The sequence below is a fragment of the Psittacula echo genome (assembly GCF_963264785.1).
Source record: "Psittacula echo genome assembly, chromosome: 8".
NCBI classification, from domain to species: Eukaryota; Metazoa; Chordata; class Aves; order Psittaciformes; family Psittacidae; genus Psittacula; species Psittacula echo.
This window is the reverse complement of record NC_137744.1, coordinates 17100898-17126942: the sequence shown is the minus strand read 5'-3', so window position 1 is coordinate 17126942 and position 26045 is coordinate 17100898. Positions and strand designations below refer to the sequence as shown.

Below are 26045 nucleotides of genomic sequence, written 5' to 3'. Positions count from 1 at the left end.
GTTGTTGTTCAGACTGCTTCATCAGTTTTCTTTCCTGTCCTGAGGTACATTAGAAGAGCAACTTTTGGGGTTGTTATTTCTTAATATGCATATTTCAAAGGGTATTGGAACAATTGCTTGCCATTTATTCCTCAGGACTTGAAATGGTCTCTTTAATGTTCTAGTCCAATTTACAAGCTGGCTAACTATCTCATACCTATAATAATGTCTTTTTTTGAGGATCTAATGAACATAATAGCCACTGTGATTGTGTTTATTTCAATAGTGGTCATGCAGGATGAACTATTAATGAAACTAACTTCAATTAAAAGAAAGCACACCAATGCTTTCATAAATTTATAAAAGGAAGTGTCAATAATCCTTTTCTTTTTTTAATGTTTGACTTAATACAGACATTTTAGTCACTGTTTTTAATAATATACCTGCTCATTTTCCCTTCCAGAGACCAAAACTGCGCTGGCAAGTACTGAAGCAGCAGGTGCTTTTGCTCAGCTGTATCCCACAGAGCCACACTACCTGTTTGGGACAGACCGATCAGAACTGGGACTTACAATCCAAGGCATCTGTGTATAAACTGTGCAAGGTATGTTTGCTGCTGAGGTTCCTGAATGCTGTGCTTCACCCTGTGGAGCCACAAACCTGCTTGAGCAGAGCAGAGGGAAATGGGCTTGATAGGATTTGTGGAATTTAGGTTGCTGTGTAGTTAATGTCTGTAACTATTCATTTTTGAGACGATACACCTCATATATATATGCATACACACATATACTGTTCATACACACATGTGGCTCTGCTGGGTGTCATAAGTCTGCTAGTAAGATATCTTACCACTACCATTGTCCCCTTCCAGACAAGGCTTCAATGATACAGGTGACCGGTGCCCAGGGGGGCCGTGCTGAAGCTCCCTGAAAGTGCCAGGATCACTTTGGGCTCTCCATTAGCTTTCAATGGGAACGAAGCTCCCGATGCAAAGGTGTGAAGCGAGATCTCTCAGAAACGAGACTCGGGTCTAACGCACCCCGCTAGAACCCCTCACCCAAGGACGGTTAGTGCTGGCCTGTGCTCCTTCGCTTTGGGGTCCGACTGGCGCTCTGCTGCCCCCCGGCTTGGCACGGCTCCCCTCAGCCCGGGGCTGCCCCGCACGGTCCCGCCCCGCCCCGCCCCCGCCCGGCTCCCGCAGCGGCCGCGTTTCGGGGGTGGCGGCTCCTCCCGGCAGTGCGGTAGAGCGCGGCCGCCATTGCACCACGGCGCGCCCCGCACTCGGCCGCGCCTCCGTCCCGACACCCGGTACCGGCACCAGCACCGGCGGGGGGCGGGAGCGCTGCAGCCACAAGGAACGGCCGCCGCGGCGCTGCGGGGAGAGCCGGCTCCGCGGCAGCGCGGGAGCGGGCCCCAGCGCCGGAGCCGGGGGTTTGCAGGGCTAAGGCGGCGGCCGGAGCCCGCCGCGCCCCGCGGTCCGCGCGGCACCTCACTGCGGCTCGGCGGGATGCGCCGGCGGTGACGGGGCCAGCGGGGTGCCGGGCAGGAGCCTTGCGGGCCGCCATGGGGCCCGCCTGAGCGGCACGGCCGCGGCGCGGAGAGCGGGGCCGCCCGTCTGAGCTCAGGCGGAGCGGTCTCGGTCCCGATCCCGGTCCAGGTTCAGGCCCGATCCGCCGGCTGTCCCCGGTGCGCCGCGGTCCCGGCCTAGCGGCGCGTCCCCGCCGGCCGGCCGGCGCGCCCCCTGCGGGCGAACGCAGCTGCGGCTGCCCCCGGGCCCGCGGGCCGGGCATGGGCGGTGCGGCGACGGCGGGCGGGCGCTGAGGCGGGCGGCGGCAGCATGGAGGCCATCTGGCTGTACCAGTTCCGCCTGATCGTCATCGGCGACTCCACCGTGGGCAAGTCCTGCCTCATCCGCCGCTTCACCGAGGGGCGCTTCGCCCAGATTTCGGACCCCACGGTGGGAGTGGATTTCTTCTCAAGGCTGGTGGAGATCGAGCCGGGCAAGCGGATCAAGCTGCAGATCTGGGACACGGCCGGGCAGGAGCGGTTCCGGTGAGACCGGCGGCGGGGCAGCGGGCGAGCGGGCGGGCCGGGCTCCCGCGGAGAGATGCGGGCTAGGGCCGGTTCCCGCGGGGCCGCACCGCCGGAGGAGGCGTTTGGCGCTGGGACAAAGCTGGTTCAAACGCGCCCATCGCTGCCCTTCAGCTTTTATCTTTTTCTTTCGATTTGTTTTGTTTTTGGTAGCTCTGACCCCAGATCGCGCTGGGGAAGCGTTTGTGCCCCTGGACTTGTGTCACCGCACATGGCTGCGGCCACGGTGTGCAGGATGTGCTGGCTGTGCAGGATGTAAGGGGTGTGTAGGGTGCAGGTGTAGACGAGCGATTCCGCTGGGGAGGGGAATGGAGCCCGGAGGAAGGGCTGGGGTTTGGGCTGGGGACATTTGTGGGATGTTTTGGGGATGTTTATCAGCCCTGCGCGGCAGCCGTGAGCGAGGAGTTGTGCATCAGAGGATGCAGCTCGGCAGGGAAAGCGCCTGCTCTCTGCTGGTGCAGGAGCAGTAACCAGGATGTTTCACAGCTGAACGCGCTTAGGCTTGCTAAATGCAATGGGATGTGTGGTTTGATCCTCTGCAGCGACAGCAGAGCTTAGCTGTGTAGGACAGAGAAAAGCCGGGACAAGCCTTTAGTTGTGGCTGTGCAGAGGTGATGGGAGCTTTCTGGAGAGTGCAGCGCCGAGCAGTGCATGGGCACAAACCTGTGAGAGGTTAAGTGATAGTAACAAAGACTTGAGAGAAAATAAAAGTGGCATGTGAGACTATGCCAGGAGTTCCATGCAGAGCTGTGTGGTAAAAGCAGCAGTGATGGTTGGAGGAGGCTTGGCCTCAGCTAAACAGGGGGCTGGTGGTGTCGTGAGACACACACTGCTCTGACAGTGCTGTTTGGAAGGGGTGTGAGTGCATCTTCAGCTCCCTACCTCCCGTTTGCTTATATTTTACATGCATCTTTACCCCTCATCTGCGCTTTCACCCTGCTCCATCGGGGAGCACTTTCCTTGCTGCACACCTCTGCGCAGCTTCGCAGCTCTGCTTCTGTGCAGTAATGCCTGGCCTGAGGAATGTTGTGGTTTAATTCAATAGATGAAGCCCCCCCCACCCCTCTCACCACCTTCCTTCACATCCATGGTGCTGGCGCCTGGCCCAGGCTGTGCAGTAGTTGGTCCTTATCTGCTGACAGGTTTTCTGCTACCTTGCAGCCTTTCGGAGCGAGGAGCTGGTGCTCTATTCTGCTGAGAGAGGAGGTGCTTTAGCTTGCAGTTGCATCAGCTTCCAGCTTTGGATCTCTGAGGCCTGTAGAAAACATGCTTGGGTGCTGTCCCCCGCTCCTGTCTTTGCTGTGAAGAACAAAAGGTGGTGGATGGCTCCAGTTTCCTTTCGTTTACACACTGGGGAGTTTGGGGCCCTGGAGGCTGCTTGCCCTGTGTACTGGTGGTTGATCCGGCCCAGCACTGGGGTTGTAAGCATGATTAGCAGGCGACCTTCGGTGCAAGGGCAGGCTGCACTGCTGCCTTGGGCAGCAGCGTGCACAGGCAGGAAGAGTGGAAGGGACAGAATGAGTGAGTGACATAAAAACCCCCACACCGTGCAGCTTTGAAATGCCCTTCCCAAAACACAGGCTTAAATTCCCATTGTGAAAAGCTAGAGGGAAGTGAGCAAACCCTGGTGTCTTTATGGGGCACTCTGAAGTATGAAAAAAATCAGGCAAAAAGTCTGGTTTGTGCTTATCCCTTTCAGATCACCATTAGCCCTGTGACAAGTTGTGCCCCATAAGGGCAGGAAGCAGCTCTTCGGCTCTTAAAAGCCATTTTTCTTGGCAAAAAGAAAGATGTAGCTGTTACTGAAGCCTCTCAGACTTGTGGGTATAGGCAAGAAGCACAATGGTGCAGGTGCTCTCCAGAACCCTTAAACTTCTTTGTCAGAGCACAGGGAAACTCTTAAGCAGGAAATCTGTAAGAAGGAGCACTGCTTTTTCTTGGAGTTCTCAGACTTCAGCATTCCCACTCTGCTTTGCATAGTTTAACAGCTACTCCACAAGGAGGAAACCACTGTAGTTATCTTGAAGACACCTTGTTGGCATTCTCTGGCCTGCAGCTGTGCTGCATTTCTGCTCTTCCTGACCCCTGCTGTGAGCTTTTTCACTCTCCATAAATTAGAAGCAATTTCCATAAAGTCAAGGCTTAAATTACAGTTAGGCATGTGCCATTCATTCTGTTTTCCTGATCAGGCCACAAAACATGCTGCATGGCAATGCTGAGGTGACTTTGGAGCTGTAGAGGAGCAGGGTCCCATTCTTCCTGGATCCATCAGGTTCTGCCCATCTCTGGTTGCTCAGATACTATGATTTCCTTGTCTGAAATGTGATGTTGTATAAGGTCACCAAAAGTAAAAGCATGTACAGCCCTCATTCCTTGAACTGCATACCCTCCTTACAGCAGAGCTGTGCCTTCTAGCCACAGCTTTCCCTCGGCTGAGAGGGAAGGACTCAACCAGGCATGGACCTGGGTGCAGGAATTCCCACCGTGGGTACAGAGCAGGGGAGATCTCCCAGACGAGGCAATAGCTCTGTGTTAAAACTTGGCCAAAATAGGTGCAAGTCCCTGTACTGCTCTGCATGAGCATGGCAGGAGGGAAGGTAGCAGTCTTGGAAGGGAACTGGAGGCTGACATGCAGTGTGAAGGCGATGTAGTCTGCTTCCTGCGGGTTGATAGGAAAACAGTCTGTAGAGAAGGCTTTAAGGAAAGGCGCTGAGACCTTCACCTAGTTTTATGTCAAAGCAGCATTCAGCTGAGATCCTGTCATGTCTTTCAGAAGTACCTGAGGCATTGTTGGCATTGGCAGGAGGAGCCAGGGCTGGTGGCAGGGAACACAAGGGAGAAGCAGAAATGCCTGTGACAGTGTGGGGGTGAATTCAAAGCGCCAATGTCTGCTTGCAGCTGGCTAGATAGCAAAAGGCAGAACTAATTCCCTCAGTGCCAAATGTGCAGATCTACTGTTGTCCTTCAGCCAGATAATTGGGGGAGAAGAAATCATCCAAATGCAGCCAAGTGTCTTTTCCCTCTCCTCTTCTGGCTTTCTTCAGTTTTTGGCTGTGCATTTTCACCCATCATTGCATGTCTGTTGGTAAAGCAATGCTTGAAAACTCCAGGTCATCTGTTCTTGGGGTAGTTTTGCCAGGTACACACTTTACAGGACCAAATAACCCCTAACAACAGTCTCGCATATCCAGACAGGACTCATCCCAAGGTAAAAATGCAGCAGTGCTCATATTTTCTCAGCAAGGAAAGTTCAGGTGCAAATGTGAGTTTATCCAGGGACTGAAATGGATCATTGCTTTTGGATTTAGAATGAATCCATGACTTTGCAGAAACACCGCAGCTTTACAGCTTGTTGGTGTGTCCATGTGTAGTAGTGATGGAGCTATAGCTCTGCTCAGCCTTACAGCTCAGGTTCACTCCATGGCCCTGTGCTGGCTGATTCCAGTTGCTGCTTCTGGCTGCGCTGAAGCCTGTGCTTTCTCAGAAGAGTTACGGAAGAAATTCTTCCCTGTGAGGTGCTGAGGCGCTGGCACAGGGTGCCCAGAGAAGCTGTGGCTGCCCCATCCCTGGCAGTGTTCAAGGCCAGGTTGGATGGGGCTTGGAACAACCTGGTCAAGTGGAAGGTGTCCCTGCCCATGGCAGGGGGTTGGACCTGGATGAGTTTTAAGGTCCCTTCCAACCCAACCCATTCTGCGATGATTCTGTGCACTCCATTTCTCAGCCTGTGGTCTCTGGATACCATTTAATGCTGTCAGTATTTGGCAGAACAAGACCAGTGGTAACGTGGATTCTCCGAGGAAGCTTTGGTATCATTTTGCTGTTACTCAGGGGTCGGACTGGCTCCTCTTGGTGCATTAGCTGTAACATCATTTTGACCACTAGCATAGTGGAGAAGGTGCAGGGGTTGGTGGATGTCCACCTGCCAAGGCCCTGGATGTACAGAGGAGAGCTACAACCCCATGGGCTGCCTTCCAGATATGTAGCCCTCTTCATTTTCATGTCTGTCTGAGTTTTCAGATGTCAGTTTTATGTGTCTGTTTGGTTTCAGATGGACCCTTTAATTTGTGACAGTGCTTCTAAACTGATGGGTTAGACAGGGTATGCAGAGGACTTATATGGTGGGGGATGGACTCTTAGGACTAACAACAAAGGGCATATGATAGAAAATAGAGACTGAGCGTGGTGTTGGGGATTTGGAACACAGCTGTGATGAATCAGCAGGGCAGTTACCCAAGGATGAAACCTTTAGGCCAAGATTTGAATGGCAGGCTCTACAGAGGACAAGCTAAAAGTGGTAAGACACTGAATGGCCTCTGCCCTGTATTCTGCAGTGCACACAGAGTGGTGGTAACGCTGCTTTATTAAACAGAGACCAGCCCTTCAGAAGGGTTACATTTGGCTTAAGAAAAAGACATAATCAGAAGTCACACACAAACAAACAAAACCTCACCTGAACTCTCTGCCCTTCTTCCCAAGCAGCTGTAACTTATACTTTTGTTGTGGTTCATTTGTTTCCAGGTCCATCACCAGAGCTTACTACAGGAACTCAGTTGGTGGACTCCTCCTCTTTGATATTACAAACCGCAGGTCCTTCCAGAACGTCCACGAGTGGCTAGAGGAGACCAAGGTGCATGTCCAGCCATACCAGATCGTCTTTGTTTTGGTAGGTCACAAGTGTGACCTTGACACACAGCGGCAAGTCACCAGGCACGAGGCTGAGAAATTGGCTGCTGCATATGGTATGAAGTACATTGAGACCTCGGCTCGGGATGCCATTAACGTGGAGAAGGCCTTCACTGACCTGACTCGAGATATATACGAGCTTGTTAAAAGGGGGGACATTTCAATCCAGGAGGGATGGGAAGGGGTAAAGAGTGGGTTTGTCCCAAACGTAGTGCACTCTTCAGAAGAAGTGGTGAAATCAGATAGGCGATGCTTGTGCTGAGCTCTTCTAGTGAGGCAAGTGGTGATGAACTCTACTAACCAAATGTACTTTACTAAGTGAACTTGGTGTGAGAGAAGGGAGAGCAACACTCCCGTTGTGAACAGCCTCCCACAGTGTTTTGGACACCAGAACAGACCCCAGAAAGACATGTTCTGTTCCAAATAACCTTTCAGAACTGGGGGCTACAAACCTACAGGAGAGTGAGTGAGGGTGCATGTAGCTGTTGTAAGGAGACAGGAAGCAGAAATGAGGGGCTGCACAAGACAGGAGAGAGTATGCAGAGAGCTGGATGGGCTGGCACATGCCAGGGTACTGTACTTGTCCTCTTTTAAGTAAATCCATAGCTCCATGTTGGGTACCGAAGCCACAGTATGGACACTTTAATAGAAATAGAGAAATGGGCAGACAGAAAGAAAGAAAGAGGACGTCTTCCTTTGTGTCAGCTGCTTATTACTAGGAAGGTGAAAAGGCAGCACAGATCCTGTTTCCTCATAAGCCAGACTCCACAGGAGAAGCTTACTGACATGGTGTGCACACTTCTGAATTTTCTTTCTTATGTTCTTGAACCTAGTTTGATAGCAAAGGATATTCTGTGGGATTTAAAGAGGAAAACAGTAGTTATCTGACTGGTAATTAACATTTAAATTATTCCCCTCCCCAATAGTGCTTTTCTTGCTGTGCTGAACTGGGACTCTGAGTAGCAACTCCTGCTCCAGTAGTAATTATTCAGTGCATTTTCACACATTTACTGCCTAGGTGAGTACCTTGAATGTACCTGGAGTTCAGGGCTTTCCAACAGGATCAGATGGTCCAGAGCACAGAGGGAACCATGTCCTCATATGTTGTAGCTTAAGGGTGGGGTGTTGCAGCCAGGTGGGACACACCAACATTTGTCTCTTGCTAGCAAACAGCAGTGTGCTGACTCTTTGGGTGTCTTACCAGCCAGGTCACAAGGAGGAATGGAAAAGGGGGAGACGGGGGAAACAAACATCAGACAAACTTGAAAAGCTTAACACAGGTGCATCAGCCATCCTGAAAGGTGAGATTTGTTTTTAAAGCAGTTAAATAGCATAGAAGGCAACAGCTTCCATCGGTATTTTCTGCTGTTAAAGTGTCGTTTTCTTTCTTGGCATCTGTGGAAGAAAAGAAACTAGCGCTGGGAAGGAGGAGCACACCCCAGGAGTGTCTGAGCAGGTGGAAAGGAAAGCCACAAGATGAGCTCGAGTAACATTTGTTTTCCTCCATGTTTTAATTTGACAAAAGAGGATCCATCTCAGGTTGGTCGTTATGGGGTGGCGGCCATGTTACAAAAGCTGCATGTAGGGAGATGTTTTCTGGGAATGCCATTCACCACTTAGAAGCTTTGCTTCCGCTAAGTTTTAACTTAAGCTTTTAAAGTGCAGCAGGGTAACTGTGCTCCCACAGCAAAGGAGGGAAGTTCAGCCTCTTAGAAGCAAACAAACCTATAGTGACTTTTTTCCACTTGAGTTTGCAAGCTTTATACACCAATCTGCTCTAACGGGCAGGAGACAGTGATTAGGTAAAACCACAGGAAGCACCTAGTGCTTGATTTTAGGCCTCTAAAAATAGGGATGAATAAAATACGTATTTACAGTTTTTTAAGCTACCTTGTCTATAAAGGTGTGGGCTGCCTTGATCACTGCTGTGTTCAGGCTATTTCTCCCTTTGAACCTGGTCTCACAGTTTGCAGCACATGGGCAGGTCTGTATGAATTGAAACCCCTGTGGTTTCCATAGCAAAGCTGTATGAAAACCCCAAAACCCAACAACCAAACCACTGAACATGAGTAATGCTTTTATTCTCAGTGTTCTAGGAACAGTTTCAGTCCCTGGGCTCTGCAGGGGAGCAGCAGTGTGGCACCTCCTGGGGGGCACTGGTAGGAAGGCGGAGGAAGGGAGGGGTGGCACTGGATCAGCACCTTACAGTAAGCATCTCGCTTCTAACCCCTGGTCGCTCTTGAATAGGCTACAAACGCATCAGAAACCTTGTGCTAAATGCAGAATCAGCTGTGGTCAAATTGAATGCCCTGAAGATTAAAACACAACAACAGGAAATCCCTGTACAAACTGTCTTTCTAGGTAAGCAAAGCTGGAGCCGATTGATGCAGAGGAAGCCACAGGAGCTTGGCTGCCCTGGGCTCCCAGGGGCTGATGCCAGTGGACAGCACAGGGTTTGCTGGGATGGGTCTGTGAGTCCTATTTTCCCAATGGCAAGGGCAGACAAGTTCAAAAGGGGCAGTTCTTCTTTCTCAGAATGGGAAGTCCATCAAGAAACCAATTTGGTGTCTCAGGGTCCAACCATTCACCAGCTGTGTCCTGGGCCACCTCAGAGGGTGCTGCACAAACAGCAGTGAGAAGCTGGATCAAACGGTGCTTTAGCAATAGTAAAACTCTGTAATTTGCTGTGCAGAAACCTGGCCAGTATGAGGAAGATCACTTTTCATGAGACAACCACTGTTTTATTTAATAGGTTTTGGACATTCCCCTTTACTGCTCCCAGAGAGAAATTCCAGAAAGCCCACATCAGTCAGTGCATTCAGGCCTCCAGAGTAAGTCTTCAATTTAAAAACACCAGGATCCTGATTCTAAAGAGGAACAGTGCAGAAGAAAATGTACACGGTCTTAACTACTTAGAGGTAATAAATGGTTATATTAAATGATAGAGGAATCATTATCTACATCTTTTTTCTAATTCCTTGCATTTTCTAGACAGCTTATTCAAATATAGGAAATGTAGATTCATCTGTACAAAATTTGGAATGTTTTTTCTAAGATGAAGAACTTATAGGATATGCTATGAATTCTTTTCTAACAACTGGTTTTAATGCTTTGACTTCTAGTGCAAGAGGGGCTTAGAGAAATCAGCAGGTGCCACCTTTCACATGACAAAAGTCAGGAGCTCTTTTACTCTAGGACAAACAGAGAAAAAAATAAACCTAAGAGAAAGCTACTTTCTGTGGTCTGCACCACACATTAAAACCAATCTGCATGTTAGACTGCAACTGCTCAGACCCTCTCGAATAAAAGCGTACGATACACTTTCCGCTTTCTGTTATGCACTGTAACGAAATGTGAAAATACTGCTGTATTTAGCTGTCTGTATGTGATTGAAAACATGCTTGTATTTAGCAAAATGGTTACTATGTGATAATGTGAAATTCAAAACTTGTAAAGAAACTTTGGTGGGGTTTTTTTTTCTTCCCTCTCCTCTGTCCTTTATCTGTAAGCTGTCTACGTCCTGCACTTCTATAGCGCAGTGTAATGGAAAAGCTAACATGGACTGGCTCAACAATAAACAAGTACTCTTGGCAACAGCAGCCAGAAAGCCAACCCCAAACCAACCCCCTGCACCCTTCAGTAGTAGCCAAATCCAACCTCAGCCCCTGGGCAGCAGTAATGCCACCGCAGCTGCCACACACTGACCTCCTGCTCTCCCTCGGAGTAACAAAGACTTGACAGCAAAGGGCAGAGCGATGCTGGACAAGGGAAGAATGACTTCTTGTCTATGAGGTTTGGGGTTTTACTTACTTCATATCAAACAAACACCCAAACCACTATAGCCAGAGCCATCTCGTACCCAATCCCAAGCCTGACACTTTTTGAACCGAGCAGCCCCAGCTCCAGCGCTGTCACACTCTCAGATGCACACAGTATTTGCTCCTGCAGAAACACTTAACTCTTCATCTCATTGTGCCCAGCACAGGCAGGCGCTGGCTGCCTGAGGACCAGCCAGCGGGAGCGTGCTTTGGCCTGCTGGGAGCTCATTAATCCAAACTGAAGAGAAAATTGCAGGAGAAAGCAGGACGTGTTTGCAGCTGCCCTTCGCATCAGTGCTGATGCTCTTAAACAGGGGCGCGCAGCAGCCTGTGGGCTGAGCAGCCCCACGCCCAGCCAAGCCTGGCAGCCCCACGTACCTGTTAGTCACAGAATGCATGTGGTCCAGACATTTCTCTGCCACAGCCACAGGAACAAACAGCATCTCGCTGCAGGAGAGGTACGGCTGAGCCAAGCCCAGGTGCTCCCTGCAGCTGGTGGTAAGGATGTCCCTGGGTTCTGCCCATCCCTGCAGCTCTTTCACAGCCACAGAGCTGTGGGGTCGCTAATTCAAATGTGCTGACTCACACTCCCCGTTTCATCTGAGCTGCTACTCAGCAGCTCCACTTCTCATCTCTGCTGCTTCAACTGCATTTTTTCACACATCCCCCCCATTAAGGGAGGGAAACAGAAAATCACACGAGATCCGTGATTCCTCACAAAGAAAGATGCACAAAACCAGCTGTTTGCCACAACTGCTTAGTTTTACTATTTTAATATCATGAAATAAAAGTACAAAAAATTTACAGGTATATTGTCTCTTACATTAAGACCGAACAGTTAACATTTGCATTTATTTTGCAGCGAAACCTGTATTCTCAGTCACAGAATGTGAATATTTAGCCACTGACATCACCACTGAGCATTTCAGTTTAGAAGGAAACTGCAGAGGTAAAAGGCAACAATCTCGCAAGGCGCTGGAAAACCCCAATAAAGACTCCAACTGTTGACACCAGCAGTCGGGCCTCAGTAACACCCCCTCACCCGATACAGGTTTCACCACTGGGAGGCTGAGAGGGGTGACCCATCTTGTCTAAGGGATCAGAAGTGGGGGTTGTTTACAGGCTACCAGTGCTTTGGGTCCTTGTTCAAGGCATTTGTAGAAGTCGGCAGCATGCACACCGGTATGAGAACGAAGGGGAGAGATCGCCTGCAGCCCTGACACAGCCTGTGCTGCTCATTCACCACTCCTCTCTGCAGAGAGGTCACAAAGTCTTGTGTGCAAAGTGCTGAGAGTTCAGTTACAGGCAGTTAACTAACCCATGGTAATAAAACCACATTTATCCACTGTGGATATCTGGGAATGCTCACCGAGTGATGCTGCCCGTTAACTGACTGAAACAAAATCCAAGACTTCACTCTGTTTTCTCTGTTGCCATCTCCCAGCCCAAGTCACCTTTACCTCCATCATCTGTGCACAGAGATGAAAAAGTAAACCCCTGCTCCAGTGCCAGACTCGTTTCACGCATGCCCCTCAACTTCTCAGACAAGCGCTCAGATAGAAATTTAGTTATGACAGACTGGTCTGATCAGAATACTCTGTCCTTTGCTGGACTCCGTGGTGCCTTTTCCAATAATTCATTTCCTGAAGCATGCATGAAACCCAATTTTGAGTTTACAAATAAATAAAATGGTGGTCACCATCAGTTTTTATATATTTTACCCTTTACTGAAATGCTTAAAGTAACTCAGTCCCTTGAGAATGAACTTTGGGGGTGTTTAAATAAAAAATACTTGGAAATTGAAACCACATTTAAAATTGGCAAAACTATGCTTTGTTTTTGGAAGGGTCTTGCTTGTTTCTTCTCTTTACATCCCAATTATAAACTCTAGCCATATCTGAGTGTGGAATTAAGGAAAGAGCTCGTGCATTCAGAAAGGAAAAAGAAAGACAGAAAAGGGGGAAAGCAGGTTAGAGACTTGGCCACACTTCACTGACTTGTAGCTGTCACTGTAGAAACCATTTCATGAAAGACCTGGCTTGGTACAAAGCCTTAACACACAGGAATATACTAATAACTAACTGCAGCATTTATACCATTCACTTAAAAACCTCCAAAAAGATACTCCAGAGAAACACACCTTTAATTTTACTCACAGCCACAATTTCCTGATGTCAGTTGCCCTGCCCGTATCAGCTCTTTGCCTATTTCAGGCACCCATAACTTCCTGCAGCACTAAGACAGCTTAAGTATCAACTTGAAAAAACAGGAAGTTGTGCCTTTGTTCACTACATCTAATGCTTCAGCTGATGGCTGCCCTCATCAGTGTACAAAGATATAAACCCCAAGTTAAGCAATGCCTAAGCAGCACCAAGCTTGCTGCAGCAGGGCTTGCATTGCTTGGAGAACACGGACACAGTCGAATCAGGTATGATGAGCAATAGATCAAAGAGCAACATGCTCTAAAGAGGCAGGAAGAGTCACTTTGCTTTGAAATGGCCACCTGGCCATCAATCCACCGCACTGATCGACACTTCCAGTCGCTTCCAGTCACTCCCAGTCTAGTTCTGCAACCACAAACACAAGCCTTGCTACATCTATAGCCTCAGCACTGAAAACAAAGTCCCCTTTCACTGCTAGAAAAGGTGAAGCTCCTGGAGTGCTACAGAATCTTAAGGGCAGCCAGTCTCAGATACAAACATCAGGAAACCGGTACTTACCAGTGTTAGCTCTCACATGCACCTCTTCCCCCGCCAACAAAGGAAAGGATACTGACTTCTGTAGTGGTGAACTGGTCTCTAAGAAAATCCAGGTCTTCCTCTAGAAGGTCAAGGTTTCTTGTGGCTGTTGACAGATTCTTTTCTAACAGAGCCTGAGCTTCATCAATATCATATTCAAGCATCACATTGGCCTAAAAAAAAGAAAGATTGGTAAAAGCTGTTACCCTTGCATTGTAAGGAAAAAGCCATAGCAGGCTTATTTCAAGCTGTTGTTTATACTTAGCACGTTAACAGAAGGCTGTCCTGACAGGTCAAGGCAACAAGATTCGGGACAAGCAATGCCAGAATCCACTCAAGGCCTCTGCCACTGCATTAACGGTAATAAATCCCTCTAGTGACTTAAAAAAGGTTCTTGTCCTATAGTTAAGCAACAAGGGACTTCTCTCCCTGTGGACTGCATTCAGCCTTTCAGGTATCAGCATCTCACTGTATTTGAAAAGAGTGAGACTTCACATTTCCTAGAAGCACCTTTTAAGAGCCACATGACTCTAGCAACAGTTTTTGTTGCATTCAAGATTAACCTTGGGATCTGTGTGGAACACTGACAAACAGCCTTAGGGCACTGGTCATTAACAAGAAGTATTACAGGTATTTCAAGATACAACTTGTGTAAGAGTCCTTTCCTTTACCGTGGAGGTTTTTGACCTATGAATCTCTGTGTCAGTGAGAAGCTGCCATATGAAGAGATAAAAGAGCAGTATCAAGATGCCCCAATGAAGCTTTGTCCCATCTGAGAACTGTGCATTGAGCAGCCATGTATGTGATCCCAGAGATGCTGCATGGTGCTGCAAGAGGGAATCAGCCACTCTTCTTCTGAAATAACCAGAAGAGTTTCCCAAAAAATAGTAATGCACAGAGCCCAACATGCAGACTGTAAGCAACAAGGAGATAAAAGCAGAAGGCCAAGAACACCTAAACATAATACTGCTTGTGGCATTTCATTACAACTTTTCCATACGAACCATCAACAGGATGAACTTTCTCTGATACTCTCTTACAAAATAAACCTGGGATGCTCTCTGGAAGTCAATGTTTGTGAATTCTGAAGACAGTCTCCTAAAAGCAAGAGGTGTCAGACAAATCCCTCTTTATGACAGAGAAGAAGTATGAGAGGCTGGGAGTGACTGCCCGATCAGCACAGATGGTGCACAGGTCAACAACGTGTCTGTTGTAACCAAGTGGTTTGGTTTGGCAGCCAACACAGGGATTCAGGAGCATCCCAGATTTAGAAGTATCAAGATAAACATTAGCAGGTTATCTCCACATATAGGAAGCCTCTGAATACAAAATATCCCAACCTGGTATCACTTAAAGGACTTAGAAATTTGTGTTTTGAGCTCTGATCCCACCAGTCTCTAGCACTCTAAATGCTGGCAGGGACCTGTGAGCAACAGAAATCCCATCTTTCCCTAAAAACATGCATGAAAAGGGAAAACAAGATGCTGAATACCAATAATGCAGAAGACGGGAAGCTGGTTGCCAAACTTCAGTTATTTTGCTGGACCTATTCCCACCCCAAGCAATGCTGGATGGTTAATTTGAACCACAACGTGATAGAAGAGGTAAGGAAAACATTCACCAATGTGCTTTTTGGAAAGAGCAAACCAGCAAAATTACAATTCTCTGAAGTATTTGCTGCTCAGCACCAAATAAATCAAACATGAAACCCTGACTACCGTGCTGAAATGTCTTTGTGAGATTTGCCCTTCTGACAGGGGCAGCTCTGCTGTGCACACATGAACAGAATTATGCCCACAGCCACTAGAAGTACAGGTGAGACAGCAACAAACGCTGTCTTCTGTAAGCCTTTTGTAAATTATTTAAACAGTTTCAGAGAAAGTTCCATTTTACTTACCCCCAACCACAAACAAACTTTATCTGTAGGAGGAACTGAAGCTTTGCAGTAGAGATTATCTGCCAATAAAAATCTGGTTTCCATTGGATTTGTGGAATCCTTAAGACAAATGATAAAACTTAAAATTGCTATTTTTCACTGGAAACTTATGTCAAAGACATAAAACTTACAGTAAAGAGCACACTTTTCTGCTTTTTGCCATTGCTACAGTATTAACTTTGGTGGAGCTCTATGTAATCGTACTGCAACATTAAAGTTAGAGCTCCAAGAATAAAGTATTTTAAAAAGATGCATTTAAAAGCAATACAGAAATCTCTGTAAATAATAGATGAGGTCTAAGCTTAGCTGCAATCTATACACTGTTAACAGTTTGCACTACAAGCAGGTTTTGAACTAGCTTCCAAAGAGTACTACATACCTTTAAGAACAATTCTGTTATTTATAAAGGCATATTAAGTGTGCTCTCCAAAACATTTCTTGCAATGTGTTCTGTCAGGGTGGAAAAGTAATTAGCTTTTCTCATACTCAGAGATATTCAAAATAAGTTTACCTTTTTCTTCTGCATGTGTTTTAAAATTTCTAATGTCTGTTTAATTTCAGGAATCTGACCTTTTAGCCTGTGAATTAACAACAGTCACGCATTATTTTACAGAGACACAAAGTTTCCTAAAGAAGCCAGCAGTTTTGTTACACAATCCAACCTCCATTTCCAAACCTGAAACTCTGTAACAAATGCAGATTTGAAAGCTATGGCATGTAAAGGCACATCAGCTCCAGCCCCACCGGCCCCGCAGCACTCTGAGGTTCACTGGTTATCTGAAGCAGAGCAATGCATACTGCTTTCAAACTGGAACATGTGCATTGACAGTAACAGATACCTCTTTGCTAAAATACTCTATTTTTTCTTATTTCTGATCTTCCCAAAGAGGGAAACCTCAGCAGAAATACAGATAAAAGATGCCTCCTCGACAGTCCTTGCAGTAGCACAATGAGCTCTGACAGCAGTGGCTGCCGAAGGCAGGCCTCCAGGTAGAAGGCAGGAGTGATATTTGTCCATGAAGGAACTTTAATCTACATAAAAATACTGCATCAAGCTTTGAGTTTAGAAATCTGCTTCTTGCCTGGCTTCAGATCAAGACTGAAGCTATGGAAGAGAGATGAAGTCACTGACCCAAAAGTTACAGGCTTGATACAGTCATCATCTGACAAAACCGTATTCTTATTTATCCCAGGTGACCACATTTACGAGGCTGCAGCAGTACTGTTTGGCCTTAAAGGCTTAAGAACCAATTCAACAATACTGGAAGTTCTTTTGCATGTAATTCTCAAGAAGATGAAAGAGAAAGCTGGGCTTTCCTCAAGGTACTACAAATATCAGCTCCCCTAACATAAAACTTTTTACTTCTTGGGACATTTTAAAATAGACTTATTTAAAACAATAAAACTATGCTACACATTTCCCAATTCTGCAAAGATGAGGACTTACCTCCTTTTCTTTTGGGCAAGATTAAGTTCCAAAAATTTATACTTCTGATACTGCTCATCCAACTTCTTAAGAACTACATCTGCTGTCTCATTTCCAGGCTGTTTCATAAAAGAATCTACATCTTCCTTTAAGGGGAAAAAGAAACCCTCAACATTAGAACAGTTTTACAGCACTCCTAGATACAGTCATGCTCTCATCTTTCTGCAGCGAAGTCTAGAGGGGGTTTTAGAGGCAAATAAACTTCTTGTTCTCTGGAGTGAGGTGCAAAATCATTTACTTTCCTTTCTTAGTCATCTTTTCAATTCCCTCTCCCCTCTTTTTTATGGCAAGGAACTACAGAATAGGTGCAAGGATTATTTCATAGCCAGACTTGCTAGTACCTTGTCAGTGGTGCTTCCAGTCCCAGCTGATGTCGAATGACACCTGACAGGGATGGGTATCCTCAGACCACTGATAACCCCTGCTTTGCTCTCCCTACAGCAGGGATAACGCTTCTCTGTGGCTGATCAGGTTACAAACTGTTCAGGATAAAACTGATGAAGGAAAAGAATCATGGCCTGATCAAGCACGCTGTAGTAGAGACACAAAGGGGAGGAAAACTGTGGTATCTGCTCAGGCAGGCTTTACGGTACTGAACAGCTCATCTTCAAGAGCTCCTATAGCCAGCAGGAAGCCATGGAATCCTCTAGAGAACAATTCCAGCCAGTTGTACCATCAGCTGCAAAAGCAGCCAGGGAAGACAGGCCTGAGCAGGCAGGGATGCTGACCTCTGCAAGTGCCTCCTTCAGACTGCAGGAAGCTTCACCTGCCTGTGGGCAATGTCCTCAGTCTCCTGAAAGGCACATGGGGATCAGCCACGCGTTTCTGGCCTCGACATTTACCCACGTATAATTCAAGATGACCACACTCACCCACTGCTGCAATTCTGTCCTTATTTCTCTTCATAGCTCTGTGAAATCTGGCAGAAGCCTGCCACAGGCCTCTTCACTCCCTTTAACTAGGTGTTTGCATTCCAGTAGTTTTACACCAGAAAAAGACTATAACACGTTACTAAAGTACTATCGGACACCTACCTGGTTCCCTTCATTATGACTCCTGAGTTCTCTTGGCTAAAGAAACTTACTATGAAATGACTGAACCTGGTGAGAACTCACTCACCTTCCTTATCATGAAGGAAATCTGCAGCAGGAATCTGAACTCCACAAGAGACTCCAGCAGGCAGTATGGTGTAAGTGGTGCAACAGAGCTCAAGAGACCAAGTTTCAGACTAACTGCCCAAGGAACGCCTTAAGCTATCTCAATGACAATAGCAGAAGAAGCATTCCTGCTTCCTCATGGAGACTGTAGAGAAGCTTCAAAGAAACCCCTAAGGATTAGAATTCAGGCAAGCGTTGTACAAGTGAGGCCTGAGGATGCTCTGAAATGAAACCCCCTCTTATGGAAGCTCTTCTGCTCATGTAAATCACCCAAAACAGAAGGAAAAAGCAGGTGGGCAGCAACTCACCCCACACACTGCCTGGCACCTCCTCTGCCCCAGCTAACACCTGTTTGTAGACACAGGACAGAACCCAAGTCCTCCTGAAACAAAGATGCTGAGAAGTGAATCCAGGCCCCTGCATGCTGGTGGTCTCCTACCAGTGCACAATGCCCAGCCCGAGGCAGGCTCAGATTTACCACCCAGGTTTTCCAACTGCAATGTCCAAGCCCCACTGATTGGACTTTTGATCCATTTTACCCCACTGCAAAGCTGAGGCATGGTCACTTCTTTGAGCTTGAATAGAACAGCTCTCTAGCAGAGCTGGGCATCAATGGTATCAGGATCCCTGCTTTGTGGTGTGTCACGCAGCATCTCAACTGCAGAATTACCTTACAGGTTGTGCAAGGCCCTGCCAGGATCTATCTCTGACTTTTTAGGAAGAAAATTCACTGGCTAAACACCACTGTTGCGTACCAAAGAGGTAACAGAGTCTTTGCAAACTTCAAGCCCTGAAATACAGCAGGATGGCACCTTCCCACACAGCCTTATGTTTATCTTTTAAGTGATGACCCAAATAAAGAGCTGCAGGCACTCGCTCTACTTCTGCACATCAGCACCTGTGGGCATATGCAGAGAGCATAACAAAAGAGACGTGCTCAGATTTGAATTCCCTGTCCTCCCACTCACACACATGCCAAGGAAGATACTTCATTTGGAAACACCTGGCCAACAGCTCAAATGAAAACAGAGCTAGAAAAGTTCTGTTTGGAGTGGCTTTTCAGCTCCAGTGAAACCTTTAGTTAGTGCTTCATGTCAACTGAAGTCTAGAGAGGCATAAGAATCCACAGACCAATACCTACAGAAAGGTATTTGCTGTAATAAACTGTTTGCAGAGCCTCTACTGAATTGAGACACTTAAAGAAAACATCTCTGAAGACAAGATTCGCAGTAAGGCTGCCCTTGTAGCATGTGGGAGGAAACATCAAGCAAGTGATCAGCAAGTTTTTATCATGGCAGCATACAACAAAACAGAAACCTATTGTCTGAAGAAAAAGCCTGTAATGAAACCACCCTCAAGACCTGGTATTTTCACTTTGTGGAGCAGATACCATTAACAACCTCTTAGCATATGCTTCCTTTGAATAAAAGAAAGTCTCTTTTAACATCTACATCCAAGTACTCTAAGATCATGATTGAGGATGTCTTCTGCAGACATATCTGTATTTGATATGAGTACCTCTCAAAACTGAGAATTAGGAAACTTCAGTGGGTTTCAGATCCCGACACAAGGTTACGAAGAAGTGAACAGAAGCATAGAACAATCCCAGGTCACATCGTATGGCACATGAGATACTTCAGACACAAGCATCAAAAGAGAACAACACGGAAACAAACATGAGCTGCACCCACAGCTGCCAGCATGAAAACAAGGGATGTGACAGACACAGGTTTGTGGTTATCTCCTATCCCCTACCAGCGGCCACCTCCACTGAGAGCCAGCACAGACCACACATTCTCCTCTGTCACGAGGACTGAGGTCTCGCAGTGCAGCTGGATCCATGGCCCTTCCCTTTCACATGCATCCATACTAGTCTCCCATAAGCACAGAAGGAAGTTAGGCACAGGTTGCAACAGTTTTACATCCCAGTAAGATTTGCCAGACCTCAAGAACTGTTAAAGAACCTTAAAGAAAAAGCAGGATCTGGATGCACTGAAATCCAGAGCACTGTACGTATTTGTTCAGGACCTACACCCTAGGAACATACAGAGTAACATGGGTATTACACCTAGAAATACCAAAATGCAAGTCAAACCCACTCATCTCTGCAAGAACAGCCACAGCTGATCAGTTCAAACAGCTCTGGTGAAGGTGTCAGCACAGATCTGAGAAATGTAGGTTTATCCAAGAACGATCTCAGTAATAAATCTCAGCACAAAGCAGCACAGTAACTGAAGTGTTCAGGACAGATGTCAGGCGTTCCAAGATGACACAAAGGCAACCCAGGTACAGCCGGTGTGATCGATACTTATTGATCAAGTGAGATAAAGCAACAATCAAGGCAGAGCAATAACAGCCAGCCCATAGCAGAGAGCAAACAGATACCTTTGAAACCATGTCACTGTGCCATCGATGAGTTCTTCTTTCCAACCAGTCAGCAGATTTATTAAGCGCTTGGGAAATCACCTTTTAAAGTCAGATAAACGAGTTCAGCCTGCTCTCCACAAAGACACATTTGCTGGTTTGCAGGAAACCAGCCTGGCACCGCAGTCACTGCCAGAGACTGATTCAGCCTCAGTCAAGAACTAGATCATGAGGGGAAGATGCAGGTAAAGGTGCTGGCAGTGCAGTACGGCATTGCTGGAAATGAAACAGAATGAGCTCTGTGCAGGAGGACCCGCTGTGAGGAACCACGGCTCAGCGTGTGTGATGGGAGGGTTCCTTCATAACACGCTCTTCGCTGGCACGTGAGCTCGATAGTGAACTGACATGATACTGCTTAAAAACAGGACTGGAGTCTGCCGTGAAGAGGGAATACAAATAAAGCCACTCACCCCCTGGAACCCCTCAGGACGAAAACACCCCCAGCCCCCGGGACCCTGCCCGGCTTGGGGGGCGAGAAGCGCTCCGGAACGGGGCTCTCCCCTGCCGAGACTGCAGAACGGCCGCGGGCAGAGCCAGGCCCGCGGGACAAGCCCGGGGCGCTGGGGGGGAGCGGAGCAGCGAGGAGGGGAAGGTGCTGTATTCCCCCGGCCGCGGCGGGGCCGCTCTGCAGCACAGCGGAGCACAGTGAGGAGCAGCCCCGCCGCCCGCGCTTCCCCGGGCACCGCCCGCCCGCCAGGCCGCGGCCCCGCCGCAGGTACCTCCTCACAAGGGACGGGCTCGGCTGCCGCAGCGCGGCTCTCCCTCCTCCTCCCACCCCCCGCCGGCGCTCGGAGCGGCCCGGCCGGCAGAGCCGCCGCTCACCACGAAGACCGCCTCGGGGATGCCGAGGGGGCCACGCTTCCCGCCCGCCGCCGCCTCGCCGCACCCCGTCTCGTTACTGGTGGCCGCCGCCATCTTGGGGAACCAACAGTGCGTGCGCGGCCTTCCCTGGGACGCCAGATGTACGTCATCACGTCAGAGCCGAGCGCGATCCCATCCATTGGCTGTCAGGCTGCGTGTGACGCCGTGACGCCAGAGCGCGCGGCAGGCGGAGCGGCGGCCGTCCCAAAGCGCCGCCTGTCGGTGGGACGGGGTTAGGGCAGCCCGCGGTGCCTGGACGCTGCCATACCCGCAGCGGTGGAGGAGCCGGATCCCCGTCACGGGGCAACTCTGGGCCGGTGTGACACTGCGGGAGCCGACGGTTAAACAGCTCCAGCTCCTGCCTGGAAACAGAGCGCTGCTGCAGGTAAAGGGACAAGAGGGCAGCGATTGGAAGCACTCATTTCTGATGCAGAAATGCAGCTCTGGAACAGCCGGACACCAGCGCGACGCCGCCTGTACAGAACGGCTGAGGGAGCCAGCAACGTTTAACGTTGTGGTGTTCTCGTCCGCTTCGCTGCGGGGCTCCTCAGGAGGGAGCCCGACGTCAACCGTGAGACAAACGGCTTCACCCCGCGCAGGTAAAACGCACCACGGCTTCCCGAAGGAACCAGGCACCCGGTCACGTTAAACTGCCCCAGAACCCGACACCCCTCACACCTCAATAATGCAAACGTAGCGCAGCAACACCCCACCCCTGCCGCAGAACGCCGTAACCCGGCTCACCCGCAGCGCCGCACGCACGCACCCACTCTGCATGTGCCAAAGTTTATTTTTTTTCCAAAACTTGTTTCATCAAATAACGGGATCTGAGCGGTCTTTAGAAAACGAACAGTTCGTGTGTTAACAAATTGAGAACCCCACAGTTAAAACACCCACACAGCCAGGGTTGTGCTTCGGCGTCTGCGTTAAAAAAGTGAATTCATAGAACATAAACCCCCAAAATGGTTTCCAGTTTGTGGCGAGTGCGTTTCCCACACATTCGGTATTCTTATAAAATGAAGGAACCCATGTCAGGAAACACTGTACAAGAAAGCACTGGAAAAAAGCCCAAACAACCTAAATTAGCTCCTTTTAAATAAATATCCAATAAAAGGCACAAACCTGTTATGGGGAAAAACATAACGTACAAAACGAGACCTACTAAATAAATAATGTAAAGTGTGGGTTGGGGTGAGGGAAATCTGTTCCAGCACCTATTTTGTCATTGCTCCAGGACGGAATTTCCAGCCAAACATTTGGTGAAGGATTCAACTTAATCACAAGGATACACGCTTGAGATACACCGAAAGAGCCCACGTTACAATTCCTGTTGTAACTGTACCAGTTACTACAATCTCTTTAAATAAATGGTTATGAGGATCTGCATAATGTAGCGATGCAGTAATGTATATAGATCAATGACAAGATACATCTTCAGAGTAATAGCAACAGGTTTTCTATACTCCTAGCTATCAGTAATGTATAAATGATAACATGTACAGTTTCCATTGCTCAAAAATATAATCTTTTAAATGGAAATAAATGACTGATACACAGTGCCTTTAGATGTTTTCCTTACGATACAAACTACTCCAAACAAAGTTTTGCTTTTTATGTACAAATTAAGCACCGATCCACAGTGCGTACTACTCTAATTGTAACCCCCCCTCCCTGCCACACATCAAAAACCCAGATGCGGATACACCCTGTATTCAGTCTCGGAGTACGAAGGTTTTCTGTTGGTTTCTGTGTGGTTTCTTCCTTAAACAAAAGTCCATGTGTTATTTTCACCTATAAGTATTCCACCGCCATGTGCACAGAACTGAGATTGCTCTAGTACAGGAGTCCAATGTTTAAAAAAATTCAGTAACTTCTTGGAGGCAAAGTTAAACTATTCCTAGAGAACATTAGAAAACCCCAGTTACTTAAAAAGAGGTACAGGTTCCAGTCCAACACACAATCAGCCTCTCCAGATTCCCCCAGAAGTTATGGTATATCCCACACAACAGCCTCCCTGTAGCAGCAGCAAGTCCCAACAGTCAGGCTTGAATGACCCTCTGAAGTACAATAATGCAAAGCACAGCATACTTCACAAGTCGTCCTCCTTATTCAGACAAACCCGGAGTGACATCTTAAGTCAACTATCTGCTCTCTGAAGCATTCAGAACAGGATTCTGATCAAACCAGTTGGAAGGAAACAAAAGGGAAAGTCACATTTATGTACATCTCTCTTCAGTGTTTTACTTATTCACAACTGCTGCGGAACAACCTTTGTCTTCAAAGTGGTTTTTTTTCGGAGAACAAGATCTGAGCCATGAAAGCCTCAACAGCATCCCAAGTCCTTGGGTTTTACTTCTAACGTATGGATTACATGATTTAAAAACACAGCACTCTGCCGTTTCATGTGTTCCAATGCATGCACAAGGAAGAGGTTGGCAAAAGCAGTCCTGTGCACCTCCGTGCAGAGAGAAGTGTCTCAGTATTTTCTTCATACGGATAAACCTGAATGCTGTGGTTTAATGTATCAAACATTCTAACTGAGACTAAAAAGAAGGTAGCTCACAAAGTTTCTAGGTGGCTGTTTCTCCTTTTATAATACTAAATAAATCTGTATCAGACAGCTTTGCTACAAGAAAGCATACCAAAGAACCATTAAAAATATCCAGAGCAAATCAGAAGTGGTGCAAACTACACCTAGGACTAAATCTGAGCCATGTACATTCCAGATGTTCAGAATGCCCTGCAATAAAGTTCTGTTTGCCAGACATTTATTTGCATATTTCATTAAAATCATGGATTATTACTTACACAGCTCAGTATGAGAGAGACCCAACAGCTCACAGCACTAGGAACTGCCTGCTGGTAGGGCTCTCAGCTCTGCCAGTAATGCCCAGACATTGATTACTGCATGTACTGCTCTAATTTGAACTCGAGACTTTTCAATGCTGAATAAAATCAATGGAATTCACTATTTCTTAAACAAATACAACACAATGACCCACTCTCTAAATGGCATTTCTTCCCTCATCACATGGAGGGTAACTATAGGCACTGAGGAACTCATTGGCTTAAAATTGTACAACTGTTCAACCCAATAGAGGTGGATTAAAGCTTGAAGCCCTTTGTAATTTAAACTTGAACATCAAATTGCTACACACCGGTCCAAATTCCTAAAATAAAACCAAAATCAAAGCACATTCAGGAACTCCTTGGTTTAAATCTCTGCAGGGCTACATGTCCCAGGAAGTCAGTGGTTACAGATTCCAAGGGTTGAGGGATTGTTTTTTGTTTTGTCACTTTTGAGTTGTTTCATTTGGCAAAAATATTTCCATAGGGTTAAAAAATACTATTTTTGTACTCTTTAGACAGAATTGAGCATTTAGGAAAAGGGAATATGAGCAAAATGTGGTATTTTAGAAGTTCTCTGCAGGACAGTTTGACATAATCCTCAGGCCTATCATAGTGAGAGTCAGAGATAGTTCTGCAATTATAGACTCCCCAGAGCTAAAAGACATGCTGCTTTGGAGGTCTATTTATTGCAACAGTAGAAAACTATTATTTCATTTGAAAACTCAGCTTTAACATTAATCATGAGTTGAAGTCATTTTACAGGAGAGCTTTTCACTGAACTCTGCCACAACACTTCTGGACAAAAGGTTGCTCCCAACTCCATTTACTCGATTAATGACTTGTTTTAGTTGTTTTAAAGGTATCACTTTTTATCAGACATTGGAAATAAAAGATAAGGCATTTCCACAGCCAACTGCAGTTCTGGAGGAAGATTGGTAAATACAAAAGACGTGCCACAAGTCTGTACGCATCACGAATAGTGTACTTCATAAATTACTTGACTTAAAAGATTTTCCTCTCAAAGAGAGTCTGGATTTCTTAACATAGCATTTTAACCTTGAAATTACTACAGAAGAAAAAGATTACTGCAGCATTAAAGAAAAGATTATCTAAAAGTTTGCACATATTTACATGTTTAAAAATAATTACTTTTTTATGATTTACAACTAGGTTCTTATTTCAGAAAAGCAGCACAAGCTATTCCCTACAGCCAGGTAATTTCCATAGAGGGGCCAGTTCACAAGTGGCAGCACTACTGCAAGGTTTGCTTCTTTTGACCAAATGAACTTCGTAGAAAAAGTTGGATCTCTTGCCTCTTCTGCACTTAAGATTTTCAAATTGCTCCCACTTGCTGCTCCTGGGGACCTGGCATTCACTGGCTCCCAAAGATACTCTTCCTTGAGCTATGAAAGACACTATCTGCAGAGAAGATACTCGATGGAAGTGCAGCTACTGTCACTGGTCAAAGGCTGCACTTGCCACTCTGTAACACACTTGTTTTCCCTGCTCCACCACAGGCTTTCAGCCCATCACATATCAATGGAGCAATCTATTATTTTTAATATATATATATAATGTAATATGTATATATCTTGTTGATTCACAGCATTTCAAACTCACATTATAAAGTTCGCAAATTACTATAAGCTACCCTAATGTGAAGAAGCTGTCTGATTTCACACAATATTGGCCTTATGATAATGCAAGCATTACTCTATCAGAGTATTCATTAGAGCACATAAAAATTTTATTGCTCGACTTCATTTGTGTTGTGTCTTGGTTACAACAGCCACAGAATTTGTATGGAGAAAATAAATAGCTTTGATATCCTCTGTTAACTTCCTATGGTAATCCACTGATGAATAAGGTTGCATGATACCCCTCATTTCAGCTCTGAAGATGACAATCCAGCTTGAACCTTCTGAGTCAACCTCAATAAAATACAGATTTCTGCTGAGAAGTTTGAAGGAAGAAAAAAGATCAGTGAACAAACATTCACACTGCAGTGACTGTTATAAACAA

At 46.9% G+C, this 26045-nt stretch overlaps 3 protein-coding genes across 19 annotated transcripts in view; 1 reads left to right on the top strand and 2 right to left on the bottom strand.

Annotated features, from left to right (window-relative positions):
* The first annotated feature begins 1409 nt into the window (after window positions 1–1409).
* Window positions 1410–13199, top strand: RAB39B (RAB39B, member RAS oncogene family). Of its 3 annotated transcripts, none has more exons than XR_013957500.1 (3): window positions 1410–2031; window positions 6589–8054; window positions 8128–13199. XR_013957500.1 is itself a non-coding variant. In XM_080624518.1 (2 exons), the coding sequence occupies exons 1-2, from the start codon at window positions 1817–1819 to the stop codon at window positions 7013–7015; spliced, it is 642 nt and encodes a 213-aa protein (XP_080480644.1). In that variant the 5' UTR covers window positions 1410–1816; the 3' UTR covers window positions 7016–13199. The 3 variants fall into 3 exon arrangements, 1 of the variants encoding a protein (XP_080480644.1); XR_013957501.1 differs by having other exon boundaries at window positions 6589–9671; window positions 11434–13199; XM_080624518.1 differs by having other exon boundaries at window positions 6589–13199.
* VBP1 (VHL binding protein 1) lies at window positions 7472–21250 on the bottom strand. Of its 14 annotated transcripts, none has more exons than XR_013957502.1 (7): window positions 21135–21250; window positions 16693–16817; window positions 15757–15823; window positions 15207–15305; window positions 13292–13482; window positions 11941–12040; window positions 11703–11823 (listed from the first exon to the last, which is right to left on the bottom strand). XR_013957502.1 is itself a non-coding variant. In XM_080624521.1 (7 exons), the coding sequence occupies exons 2-7, from the start codon at window positions 20283–20285 to the stop codon at window positions 12398–12400; spliced, it is 513 nt and encodes a 170-aa protein (XP_080480647.1). In that variant the 5' UTR covers window positions 20286–20406; window positions 21135–21194; the 3' UTR covers window positions 12328–12397. The 14 variants fall into 14 exon arrangements, 13 of the variants coding, with proteins under 13 accessions (XP_080480657.1, XP_080480655.1, XP_080480656.1 ...); XM_080624521.1 differs by lacking the exons at window positions 11703–11823; window positions 11941–12040 and adding exons at window positions 12328–12468; window positions 20274–20406 and having other exon boundaries at window positions 13344–13482; window positions 21135–21194; XM_080624531.1 differs by lacking the exons at window positions 11703–11823; window positions 11941–12040 and adding an exon at window positions 7472–7605.
* A 119-nt stretch (window positions 21251–21369) lies between these two features.
* LOC308224509 (phosphatidylinositol-binding clathrin assembly protein-like) overlaps window positions 21370–26045 on the bottom strand; it is a 30841-nt gene continuing 26165 nt past the window's right edge. Inside the window, exon 22 of one of the 2 annotated variants that reach the window (XM_080624491.1) lies at window positions 21370–25976. The gene's annotated coding sequence lies outside the window, so the exon portion shown is untranslated. The remainder of the gene's footprint in view (window positions 25977–26045) is intronic. The other variant, XM_080624492.1, reaches the window with a different exon arrangement.

Coding starts and splice junctions, on each gene's coding strand:
- RAB39B (XM_080624518.1), top strand. CDS start 1,817: ATGGAGGCCATCTGGCTGTACCAGTTCCGCCTGATCGTCATCGGCGAC. Junction 2,032..6,588: donor GCCGGGCAGGAGCGGTTCCG/GTGAGACCGGCG, acceptor ATTTGTTTCCAG/GTCCATCACCAGAGCTTACT.
- VBP1 (XM_080624519.1), bottom strand. CDS start 21,227: ATGGCGGCGGCCACCAGTAACGAGACGGGGTGCGGCGAGGCGGCGGCG. Junction 16,818..21,134: donor TCCCCGAGGCGGTCTTCGTG/GTGAGCGGCGGC, acceptor TTCCCCTTAAAG/GAAGATGTAGATTCTTTTAT. Junction 12,469..13,343: donor GTTCACCACTACAGAAGTCA/GTATCCTTTCCT, acceptor TTCCACACTCAG/ATATGGCTAGAGTTTATAAT.